Source organism: Rhincodon typus, unplaced genomic scaffold (assembly GCF_021869965.1).
Source record: "Rhincodon typus isolate 14 unplaced genomic scaffold, sRhiTyp1.1 hic_rhity00002089, whole genome shotgun sequence".
Taxonomy (NCBI): domain Eukaryota; kingdom Metazoa; phylum Chordata; class Chondrichthyes; order Orectolobiformes; family Rhincodontidae; genus Rhincodon; species Rhincodon typus.
The window spans coordinates 3,412-15,945 of NW_025967727.1; the positions used below are offsets into that span (position 1 = coordinate 3,412).

The following is a 12,534-nucleotide window of genomic DNA, read 5'->3' on the forward strand; positions in this document are numbered from 1 at the left end:
CCCTCGGGTCCCTTTTAAATTTTTCTTCCCTCAACTTAAGCCTGTGCCCTCGAGTTTTGAACTCCCCTACCCTGGGGAAAAGACCTTTACTATTCCCCTTATCCATGCCCCTCATGATTTTATAAACCTCTATAAGGTCACCCCTCAACCTTCTACGCTCCAGGGAGGAAAAACGGTCACAGCCTCTCCTTGTAACTCAAACCCTCCATTTCCGACAACGTCCTGGTAAATCTTTTCTGCACTTTTTCCAACTTAATAACACTCTTCCTATAGCAAAGTGACCAGAACTGTACGCAGTTCTCCAAAAATGGCCTGGACCAAGGGTTTATAGGGCTGGTGAAGATTGCAGGGAAGCCAGTGTGGGATGGGGGTGCCCGGAGGTACTTGAATACACAAATGATCATATTAACTTAAAAAAAGTTAATAGAATTAGACCCAGTGCACATCATTGAGCACAGGGATGATGGATGAATGACATGTCTGAAAATTAGAATGTGGTCATCAAAGATTTGGCTAAGTTTACTGAGGCTGGGTGAATGGAGGATTGACAGGACAGCATTGGAATAATTGAGTCTAGACGGAACAAAGTACTGGTAAGAATTTGCACTTGGGGGCTCAGGTAGACCAAAGTGGAGTTAGGCTGTCCTAATGGTAGAGAGGATATGAGACCAAACCATCCAGTTCAGCTTCAGGCAGGAGTCTTCAACCATTTCTTGGTAACTGGATGAGAGAATGGCAGATACAGTTTAATGTTGATATACAGATTCTAATTCAGCGTGTAATAGATAAATGCCATCAAGCACAATATTTGACTGCAGTGAAAATAAACAATTAAGGTGCTGGTTTTCAGAGAGATTGATGGCCAGTGTAAGGAAATTGAATAATGTGCAATTCTGGGCATGTAGTCACATGGAAAGGATTGCTAAAAAGGGAAATCAACATCTTCTTATGGTGCTGTGTAAATTGTATTCCTGTTCTGAGTTTGTTTCTTGTGCGTCAGTCCTGACGAATGCAAGAGGAGAAGCTTTGTCTCTCTTAGGCTACATTTTGTACCTCTAAGTACTCTTTTAGAAGAAAGATCTTTTAACAAAGGTGTTTTCAAGAACTAGTTATTTTTCAAGTTGTGATGGTGTAAGTTGGGTCTGTATTCCTTGTAAAAGCAAAATGTTGTGGGGACCTGGTCAAAAGATTTGATTAAGGTGAGCTGGGTAATATTTTGCTCGACTGAAGAGTTTAAAAGCCAGAGAAGGTGACATTGAAAAGTAGGAAGTTCAGAGTGTGAAGAGCAGCTGGAGTAGGGCTGTGAAATGGCAATAATGGGCCTGAGAAAGTCCCAGGAACGAATGCTACAGTGGCCTGCAGGAGAAAGGAAGTATACAGGTCTTTAGCGATCTTACAAAGCATAGAGGTTTTTACATTTTACTTCTTGTTGCTAAAACATTGGAGAAAAGGGGAGAGATGGATTCTGGGAAAGTTATTAGGCACATCTAAAGTAGGGACGTGAAGGGATTAGGGCTGAAGGTCAGTGTTAATATGATAGAAATCAGCAGATAGTGGTTCTAAATAAAGGCAAAATGAAGAAAGAATTTGTCTTTATATATGCCTCTGAAGGCAATTAGTTACTTTTGAACTGTGGCTGACTTTGTAATATAGGAAATGCAATAGCTGACTTGCACATAGCACGATCTTATAGTCATTATCATACTGATTTTTGCATTGTCTACTTTTCCATACCTGTTAAGGTAAAATTATCCAGGACATTATCCCCAATCTCTCTGCTTTTTATGCTGTTTTAGCTCCAACACACAGGGCAGATGAGGCCTCTGTTTAGCATCTCGTCAAAAAGGCTACTCCTCTGACAGTGCAGCGCTCTGTTGATCATGGAATCCCTACAGAATGGAAGCAGGCCATTCAGCCCATTGAGTCCACACAGACCCTCCAAAGAACATCCCATCTAGACCCATCCCTCTTAGCATGGCCAATCCACCTAACCTGCACATCTTTGGACTGTGGGAAGAAACAAGAGCACCCAGAGGAAACCCAAGCAGACACAGGGAGAATGTGCAGACTCCACACAGACAGTAGCTTGAGGGTGAAATTGAGGTCGGGTCCCTGGTGCTGTGAGGCAGTAGTGCTAACCACTGAGCCACCATGCTGCCCCCTGGCATTTGGAATTAAAACAAAAAAAATCATGAAAAATGAACGCCACTGGCTACATCTGTTAACTATCATCTGTTGAGCTGATTTTTGAACTGCTGCAGTCTGCAAGGTGCAGGGACAGCCACAGTGGGTTCGGAGATGCATTCCAGGGTTTTGACCGAGAGCCAGTGAAGGAATGGCATTGGAGTTCCTAGTCAGGATGTTGTGACTTGAAGGGAAACCTTTAGATAGTGAGGGTGTTTCCAGGTATCTCCTCTTGTCCCCTGAGGTAATAGAGATCATAGGCTTGGGAGATATGTTACTCCTCATTGGGGAGTGTGTTGGAAATCAAATCCTACTATTTCTGGAGTCAGCATAAAACTTAAAAGATTTTAGAAAAATACACTAAATTCCCAATTTACTTGCCTTTTGAACCCAGGGCAACAGAAAGCATCAACCAGGTTTCTGTACTTAATGAAAGTTGTTATTTATTATAAATAAAGACATTCTGGCTCCAGGTAAACGGCTATGAACCATTGGCATGTAACTCTAGTGGTTAAAGCTCTTCCTATACACACGTACAGACAGAAAAAAAATCATTGGTGTTCTGGATAGAGGGAAAGACTGGGAAGGCAGTTTAGTGGACCTTGTCCCCACGACTGAGGTGATCCCTTTGGCTTGTCAGGACATTACTTCTTGAGCTGCCATTTCCAGATATTTTCACTCACTTGCAAGAGGCGGCACAAACTGGTTCAGACCTTAGAAAGTCTGAGTTTATCAGTAAAGTGTTGGAAGTTGTCATCAGCAGTGCTATCAAGTAACACCTGCTCAGTGATGTCCGGTTTGGGTTCTACCAGGGCCACTCAGCTCCTGATCTCATTACAGCCTTGGTTCAAACATAGACAGAAGAGCTGAATTCCAGAGGCGAGTGTGACAGCCCTTGACATGAATGTCGCATTTGACCGAGTGTGACACCAAGAAGACCTAACAAATCCATGGGAGTCAAGAGCAAACTCGCCGCTAGTTGGAGTCATACCTGGCACATAGGAAGATGGTTGCGGTTGTTGAAGGTCAGTCATCTCAGCTCCAGCATATCTCTGCAGGAGATAATGGGTTGTGTCCTAGGCCCAACCATCTTCAGCTGCTTCATCAATGACCTTCCCTCCATTATAAGGTCAGAAGTGGGGATGTCCACTGATTGCACAATGTTCAGCACCATCCGTGACTCCTCCGATACTGAAGCAGTCCATGCTCAAAAGATCTGGATGGTATCCAGGCCTGGGATGACAAGTGGCAAGTACCATTTGTGCCACACAAATGCCAGGCAATAAGAGGCAATCTAACCACTACCTCTTAACATACAAAGGTGTTACCATTACTGAACCTCCCACAATTAACATCCTGGGGGTTACCATTGAACAGAAACTTAACTGAACTTGCTACATGAACACAGTGGCTACAAGAGCAGATCAGAGATTAGGAATACTGTGGTGAGTAACTCAACTTCTGACTCTCCAAAGCCTGTCCACCGTCTACAAGCCACAAGTCAGGAGTGTGATGGAATACTCCCCACTTGCCTGGATGGGTGCAGCTTCAACAACACTCGAGAAGCTTGACACCATCCAGGACAAAGCAGCCGCTTGATTCGAACCACATCTGCAAGCATCCACTCCCTCCACCACCAATGGTTAGCTGTAGCAGTGCGTACTATCCATAAGATGCACTGCAGAAATTTACCGAAGTTCCTCAGACAGCACCACCCAAACCCACGGCCACTTCCATCTAGAAGGACAAGGGCAGCAGATACATGGGAATACCAAAAACTACAAAACCCCTTCAAGCCACGCACCACCCTGATTTGGGAATGTATCACCATTCCTTCGCTGTCGCTGGGTCAAAATCCTGGAATTCCCTCCCTAATGGCATTGTGGGTCAACCTATAGCACATGGACTGCAGCGGTTCAAGAAGGCACCTCATCATTACCATCTCGAGGGGTACTAGGGATTGGCAGTAAATGCTGGCCCAGCTGGTGATGCCCATGTCACATGAATGAAGGAAGAAAAGCTTACCGGTTAAGCAGCCACAGCTTAAAGAATCTGATGAGGCAAAATCAGAGAGTCTTTCTTCAGGATTGAAATTCTTTCTTTTTTACTGCAGAGAAACTACAGCTCCTTCCTTCTTGGACAGCCAATGTATTCTCCCCAAACATTCATGCCCACCAGCTTTTCCGTTACTTGGGAACCAATCACACTGTTGATAGACAGAAAGCCTTTGTCATTGATGAGTGCACTGACCATTCAGCTACCTGTTGCTGGCTGAATCTTTATTTCTACACAGACCCCTAGCTCTAGCTCGTCTGTTGCTAGACTTACCCCCGACTGCTAGAACAAGCAGCTATGTAAACAGCACTTGCAATAAGCATCAGGTAACTTGCTTTTAATCAGTGCAGTAATTCTTCAATAAACCTTGGTTTGGAGAACACACCTTTTCCCATTTCAGTCCACAATCAAAAATACAGAAAAAATAATAAGACACTTTTTATAGGTGCTGTCAAAGGAGTGTTGGTGAGTTGCTGCAGTGTACCATGGTCCACATTGGTGGCACTGTGTATCAGTAATGGAGGGAGTGAATGTTAAAGATGGTGGATAGGGTACCAGTCAAGCGGGCTGCTTTGGCCTGGATAGTGTTGAATTTTTGAGTGTTTTTGAGTGTTGTTGGAGCTGCAGTAATCCAGGCAAGTGGGGAGTATTCTATCATATTCCTGACTTGTGGCTTGTAGACGGTGGACAGGCTTTGGGGAGACCGGTGAGTTAATCACCATAGAATACCTGGTTTCTGATTTGCTTCTGTAGCTACGCTATTGAAGTCAGAGTGTCGGGTTGGATTTTGACTTGTTTGTGTCAAACTAGTGTCTGCGCAAGGGGTCAGGGCATGGATAGGGTGAAAAGTCACCGTCTTTATCCCAGGACAGGGGGGAGTCCAAAACTAGAGGGCATGGGTTTAAGGTGAGAGAGAAAGATTTAAAAGGGATCTAAGGGCTAATGTTTTCACGCAGAGGTTGGTGTGTGTATGAAATGAGCTGCCAGAGGAAGTGGTGGAGGCTGGTACAATTACAACATTTAAAAGGCATCTGAATGGGTACGTGAACAGGAAGGGTTTAGAGGGATATGGACCAAATGCTGGCAAGTGGGACTCGATTTATTTAGGCTACCTGGTCAGTATGGACCAGTTGGACCGAAGGGTTTGTTTCCATGCTGTACTTCTCTCTGACTCTATGTCCTGTTTGCAATCTCCAATCTCATTCTGTTTTCAACTTGTTCTGTTTTTCTCCTGCCACCTCCAGGACGTTTATCCACACGGAGGTTAAAGATGGAGTCCCTTCGAAGTTGGCGGACTCTCTGAGATGGTCGGTGGGAGCACGCAACTGGATGCACTGGCGAATGCGCGACGACCCGAGCCTCCCCGCTTCCAGCACTGTCCGCCTGACCAGCCCACCCACTTCCGCCCATTCCGCAACCGAGAGCAAGAGATTGTGAACCGGACCCTCCGCTTCCTGGACGAGAGTGGATTTTATTGGGGCCCGCTTACCGTGGCTCAGGCTCATGCCATGCTGACAATGGAACCAGTGGGCACTTTCCTCGTTCGGGACAGCTCTCGGGCCAACCACTTATTCAGCCTGAGCGTCCGTGCTGAGAATGGACCGGTCAGCATGCGGATCTTGTTTGAGAAGGAACACTTCTGGTTCAACGGTGCCAGCTTTGACTGTATTCTGAAACTCCTGGAGTACTGTGTGGACAGCACCCAGATAAAGCCCTTCAGGTTTGACTGCGGGGTCTCGGTGGTCTTTTCCAAACCCTTACGGAAAAACCCCATCCCGAATCTAAAGCAGTTGTGCAGGAAGAACATAATCGGCCATTTTGGCATTGAAAGCGTGCGGAAACTTCCCTTAGTGCCCCGGCTCCAGGAGTACATGGAGGAATTTCCGTTCAAACTGTAACCGAGGAATCGCTGAAGTTTTCTGTTTGGTTTCGTGAAGTCCAGGTTTGGAATTGATCACTGGTGGCAATTGAGAGTTTTGGGGGAAGGAGTGCATTCACGTGCAGCAAGGAGCACAGGGCCTCCTGAGGATACCACAAACGCCCTTCCGGTTCCTGTGTTCCCTCTGCCCTGGCGATGTGACCCAGACGTAGGCTGGGCTGTCGAAGGCGTGTCGTTGACTAGTGGATGTATACGGGCACTGTGCAGTCCAGGAAGGGCCCATGCCCAGAGCCAAGCAAGCTCACCAGCACTTACTGCCTGAGCACGGAGGCTGGGAAAAGACAGATATTTTTCAGTCAACCATTTCTGAAGGATGTGTAGACATCATTTTCATTCTTTCAAAGAAGACTGTGTGTTTGGTTCCATTTGAAGCCAGCAGGGAGGATTATTTAGTTGTGCAAAAGCATTACAGTCTGCAGAATGAATTATTTTTGTCAGATTTTTTTATTTTATATATTCATATCTATATTTTAATATGTAACTATAAAAAAAATTGAACTGGTTGGAATGTGGTACAGAAGGAGATACTGTTCAGAACTGAGTTGGTAAAGCCCCACTGATCTTGTAGATATTTTCCTATCAGCCTGTTCTTAGATGTCATGACACAGCTCTGGGGCAGGTGGAATTTGAGCCCTGGCCTCCTGGCTTAGAGGTAGGGACACTACTACTGCACCACACAAGAGTCCCCAATTCCATCAGCTACTGTGTTGGGATTTGAAACCATGCCTCCAGGGTATCAGTGTGAGATTTAGAATTGTTTGACTGGTGATGCCACCACTACTGTACTGTTGCCTGACCCATTCCCCCATTAGGGCACCACAGTGGCTCATATGTGCTTCATCGTGCCAGGGACCCAAGTTTGATTCCACCTTCGGGCGACTGTGCAAATTCCACACAGACATTCTCCCTCTATCTGCGTGGGTTTCCTCTGACGGCTCCGGTTACCTCCCACAGTCCAAAGATTTGCAGTTTAGGTGGATTGGCCTTGCGCATAGTGTCCAGGGATGTGCAAGCTAGGTTGATAAGCCATGGGAAACTTGATTAGGGGCATGGGTCGGTGTGGGATACTCTGTGGAGGGTTGGTGTGGACTCGATGGACCAAACAGCCTGCTTCAACACTGTATTGATCTTGTATTATGAGTGTTGCAGGCATCTTTCAGGGAGCAGGGAGGCCAAACTATGTCAGGGGTGAATTGGGTCAGCTTCTGATAGGCTGCCCTTGGCTAAAAATCCCACCCGCACTCACTACCCAATCTGTTACACAAAGAAGGGTGGCCTGGATAAGCAAGGTAACTCCCCTCTTGCCTTGTCTTGCTATCCCAATACCTATGGAAAAACCTCTTAGCATAAATCTGCATTTTTTGACAATGGGAAAGCAAGAACCGACACAAACGTAAATATCATTTGATAAATGAATCTGTCGTTCAGAAAGAATCACCCAATGATCTCTTGATTGTTCTGGTGAAAGTATCTAAATCTGCTCAGGTCACCATGCAGTTCAGTGGACCATCCCTTTGATTGGATTTCAGGCCGAAACTCGCTCTGTGATCGCTGTTATTTGTCAGTACGGAACCATTGATCGATGCCACCTTGTTACTCTATGGTTCCATACTTGTGGTTTGTTTATTCAAGTTTGTCAAACAGCTTAGACTTTTCACAATGAAGCTGACCTTGTTCCACCATCTTGATCCTGAGTGTATATCAAATCCCGCTTAGAATTTAAACAGAAGATTAATCCTAACCTTTGCTGTCTCCAGTTAATATGGTGAGCTCACTTGTAGCCAATCAGCTTTTTGGTACTCAAATTTTTATTTGAAAAGTATTTCTTAATAAAGAAAGGAAATAGTTTTATGAAACAAAATGTTTCTTATTGATTTATTGTGAGTGTTGAGGTTAATAATGGGGGTGCTAGTTCCAATTGCAGTGAATAATGACAGCTAGTTAGCTTCTGATGGTCTAGATCATGTGATGCTCTGGGAGCCTATCATTTGGGACTCATATGATCAATGGATGACTTGACTGATGTCCCATGGATGTTAGAGTTGCCCCTTTAACCCAGTTCTGAATGCAGATAGGAGGAAAAGTTAGGTTTGGTGTCCAATATCTACTGGGTGAGAGGAACTTGTCACTTCCACATTGGTTCAATTCAACCCCAATCAGACCTCTCTTAGATAAAGAAAATCAAGTCATTTCTACACTTTGCACTCCCGGGACAGACTGTTGAAAAACTGCCTTGCTCCTGAGTAGGTGACAAAACTGAGAGAGAATGATTGGTATCTATTGGGTTATGGGGTAGCCTCCAGGCAATCAGGTATGATTGACAGACAATGGCTTTGCCAGAGAGGCTCACGTTCCACCAAAGAATAAAAGAATAGCTTGAGAGTTCTCTCCGACGTGTGCTTTGATACTGTAGAAAATTCATATTGTAGTCTCAAGGCATTGCTGTTTTTGCAACAGGGTTAAGAATTTGATGTATTTGAAAAGGGCAGTGTCTGGCTTACATAGTGGTTCCTCCTTCCTTTTTGTTTTGTCACTTCTTGTTGTGTTGAATATTGAACTTGCACACATTCATAACAGATCAGATGCAATTTCAAAATTCCCTCTATCGTCCAGTAACTCTGGCCACTGATGAATGCTTTCCTGAAGATTTCGTTCTCCATGTTCAGCAACCATGTGCTCTTTCTGAATCAATATGCATCAAGAAAAACTGCACTCAACTTTGCTCCCAAGTGTCATCAGTCAGTGAGCATCAGACTCCATGATGCTTGGGCGCCATAATGACTATTGATGAGCCGTGAGAAAATATATCTATCTACTCAGTATCAATAGGGCTAGATCTCAGGATTCTCATCTCACCATGCCCCCCTCTGCTTGTCAAAGTTGTCCAAATTTTCTTGAACAAATGAGGCCCCATCCGTTAGTTTTGGTCTAAGCTAGCTTCAATAATATTCGGAGATGAGATGTTCATACTGACCTGGGTACTTTTGAGGAGGTGAAATTTAGTTAAGATTAACCCTATAAGTTAGATTTTTTTTTTAATTGGTTCATGGGATGTGGGTGATGCTGACTTGTCCATCCCTAATGAGTCAACTGCATTGTGATGGGTCTGGAGTCTCCTATAGGCCAGACCAGGTAAGGACAGCAGATTCCCCTTGTTGAAGGCATTAGTGAACCAGACTGATTTTTACAACACTTGAGAGTGGTACATGATGGTTAGCTTTTCATTCCAATTTTATTGAAATTAAATTTCACCATCTGCCATGTGGGATTTGAATCCATGTCCCCAGAACATTAGCTGAGGGCTCTGGATCACTAATCCAGTGATGTTACCATAATGCAACATGCCACAATAGGGATGTGAGAAAGAAACAGACAGGACAGACAGCATAGATCTTAGCTATTGCCTAGTTTAAACCACTTTCTAGTTCTGAGGAAGGGTCACTCTGATTTCTCTCCATAGATGCTGTTAGACCTGCTGAGCTTATCTGGCTACTTCTGTTTTTGTAACTTGCCAGTGCAGATTGACTATGCTTTTGCAGGAAGGAGATTAGAGGTAGTAAAAGCGTAGGCCAGGGATGACAGGAAAGTTTCGCTGTCATTCATTGAGTGCACAACCGAGTGGATGAATGACCCTAAAATGGTAAGAATCTTACAGCGAAGAGGGAGCCCATTCAGACCATTGTGTCTGTGTCTGCGTCTGCAAGAGAGCTGGCCACTTATTCTCATTCTCCCACCTTTTTTCTCAACTTGTCAATTTCTTTTATTCTTCAAGCATCCACTTTCAAGTATCCACCTCCACTTTGAAAGCTGTTTTGGGCCCTACTTCCACCAGTATTGCTGACCAGCATTTGCATCTGAACAACCGTATCCATTGGAAAGCCAATTTCCTCCCCCAACCCCAATTCTTTTGATGATGTGGAACTGTACGCTCCACTTCCCAGAACACTTGCACCCAAATTTTCTGAACAGATCCTGACTTGATGCAGGTCAAAACTATACATGTTTATGAATGGGAGTAACTCTATTACCTTGCCCCCTTGATGCCACATTAGACCTGAACTGTCATGTTGCACGACAAATTCCAGAAAAGACACTACGAATCTCATGTAAACCAGACACTGCTGTTCAAAAACAGAATCAAATATTTTAACATGGTGATTTTGTTTGATACATGTTTGTAATTCATTACAAATCAAGTTTCCCTTTGCACCAAGTGCAACTTAGCTGCTCTGTTTTATTGTATCATTTGACACATGTACAGAATATTTATTTGTGAATAAAGATATTTGTCTTAATGCGGCCTTGTGTCTTTGGTTTGTTTCGGGGCTTTCCTGGATGGTGTAATGATGAATAGTTGGCAGCGGAAGGATTTTGTGAAGCAGATTGTTGAGTGGGTATCTTTTGTAGAAAAAAAAGTGTTTTGCTTCACCGATTCCATAGAGCCCTTGGAATAAAGGACTCTGGGATGGCAATGAGTGAATATTTTGCAGGAACCTTGCTCCTCTTTAAGCAGAAGCTTGCACTGATTTGGAAGACTGCTTTACCTTACGTTCATCTCGCATGTATACATTCAGATCAAAACCCTTTTGGAGCTAGTTTCTCTTAGTGGGGAAACACCATCACTTGTTGGGTTAGAAAGTCTGGGTTTAAACCCCCACCTGAGTGGGTGGATTGTTCATCATCTTTGCCTGGTTTTAATGGAATAACTGTGAACTCAAAATATGGTGGACACCCTGTTGACATGGCTTTGAGGCCTGCACAATTTTGCAAGTAGCTTATTGTCAACGTGACTTGCTTCAGGTGACTGAAACCTTTTGAATATGGAAATTGGGGTTCTCTCACATACAGGGAAATATCACTGGGCTAAGAAACAGAAGCTTTGGGAGTTTGTTCAAATCCTGCCCTGACAGTTGGTGGAACTTAAATTCTTTTAGTAGAATCTGGAATTGAAAACTGATCTCATTAAGGTGAACATGACTCCTATCATCCACTGTAAAAACCCATCTGATTCACGGATACCCTTTAAGGAAGGAAGTCTACTGAGCTGGTCTGGCCTCCATGTGACTCCAGACCCACAGTGCTCAATTGCTGAGCAAATATTCCGAATGAAGGCAACAGGGAATGGGTAACAAATGCTGTCCTTTGTCAGTGACCCACACGTCCTGTGGAAAAATAAATTTTAAAAACCGGAACCCGAGTGCCATTTTGGATCGAAGTGAAGGGAGATGGAACTGAGGAGTAATCTTGGCAATATTTGGGCCAGTGTTAACCAGGTCATCCCTCATCCCAACTTTGAGGGTTTAATGAGGCCTTAATTTGGCTAGCTCTCATTCGGCTCCTGACCTGTCAAATTTAAATGAGGCCAGGAACCTCAAATTTGTGAGGACCTCAGAATGATGCAGACCACTTTGCTGTCTGGTAATGGGTAGCTGTCCCGTTCTGGTCACTGATCAGAAGTCGAGACCACCACTTTGTCTAGATGATGTGTTGAGTACAGGCAGTCCGTGCGGTATTGACATAGGGTAGCATTGCCTTTCAATTGCAATGTGTGATCGACCCTTGGTTTTTTTGTTTAGCTGGAGGTAAAAAGCGATTGGCACTATTCATAGAGAAGCCAGGGATTAACCTCCTCTGTGACCTCGGTAACATTCATCATTTAACCAATTATTGAATGCAGCTTTCAATCATTGATTTATGTCACTGTAGTCCATGGCTCATTGCCTTGTGCAACTTGTTTGACACATTTCCCTTCAGTGCAACATTGATAACACTTTCAGAAGTGTTTCAAGACCATAAGAAGCAGAAGTAGAAGTACGCCATTAAGCCCATTGGGTCTGCTGTTACCAGACAGAGATCATAACTGATCTGAAAATCCTCAACTCTACTTTCCTACCTTTTCCCCACAACATTTGATTCCCTCGCTGTTTAAAAATCTGTCTCAGCCTTGCATGTACTCGATGACCCTGCCTCAACAGCCCTCTACAATAAAGAATTCCATCAATTCAGTCTCCTCTAAGGGAAGAAATTCCTCCTTTAAATAGGCAACGCTTTATTCTGAGATTATGGCCTCTGGTCATAGACTGTTGCACAAGGGGAAACCAGTGTTGTACATTGAAGTGCTTTGGGATGCTACAAAGTTGTGAAAGGACCTGTATGAATACACATCCTTCCATAGCGCTTGAGGTGTATCACCATAAAATCCATACAATATAGAATCAGGCTATTCAGCCTATCGAGTCCGTACTGACCCTCTGCAGGACATTCCCATCCTGACCCAACCCCTATCCTAACCCTGCAACCCCATGGCTGATCCTCCTAGCCTGCACAGTTTTGGCCTATGGGAGGAAACTGGAGCA

The 12,534-nt window shown here is 44.3% G+C and overlaps 1 protein-coding gene and 1 long non-coding RNA gene across 3 annotated transcripts; one reads left to right on the forward strand and one right to left on the reverse strand.

Moving 5' to 3' along the window:
- Nucleotides 1-231: 231 nt before the first annotated feature.
- LOC125481420 lies at nt 232-4,361 on the reverse strand. Its single transcript, XR_007261330.1, has 3 exons — nt 4,210-4,361; nt 1,735-1,889; nt 232-720 (listed from the first exon to the last, which is right to left on the reverse strand). It is a non-coding gene; the product is annotated as an uncharacterized LOC125481420 (long non-coding RNA).
- LOC109928637 (suppressor of cytokine signaling 1) lies at nt 2,188-10,473 on the forward strand. Of its 2 annotated transcripts, none has more exons than XM_048592945.1 (2): nt 2,188-3,209; nt 5,484-10,473. In XM_048592945.1, the coding sequence occupies exon 2, from the start codon at nt 5,544-5,546 to the stop codon at nt 6,135-6,137; it is 594 nt and encodes a 197-aa protein (XP_048448902.1). In that variant the 5' UTR covers nt 2,188-3,209; nt 5,484-5,543; the 3' UTR covers nt 6,138-10,473. The 2 variants fall into 2 exon arrangements, with proteins under 2 accessions (XP_048448902.1, XP_048448903.1); XM_048592946.1 differs by lacking the exon at nt 2,188-3,209 and adding an exon at nt 3,802-4,565.
- Nucleotides 10,474-12,534: the final 2,061 nt, after the last annotated feature.

What these genes read in the sequence shown, in the direction of transcription:
- LOC109928637 (XM_048592945.1), top strand. Translation starts at nt 5,544, where the DNA reads ATGGTCGGTGGGAGCACGCAACTGGATGCACTGGCGAATGCGCGACGA.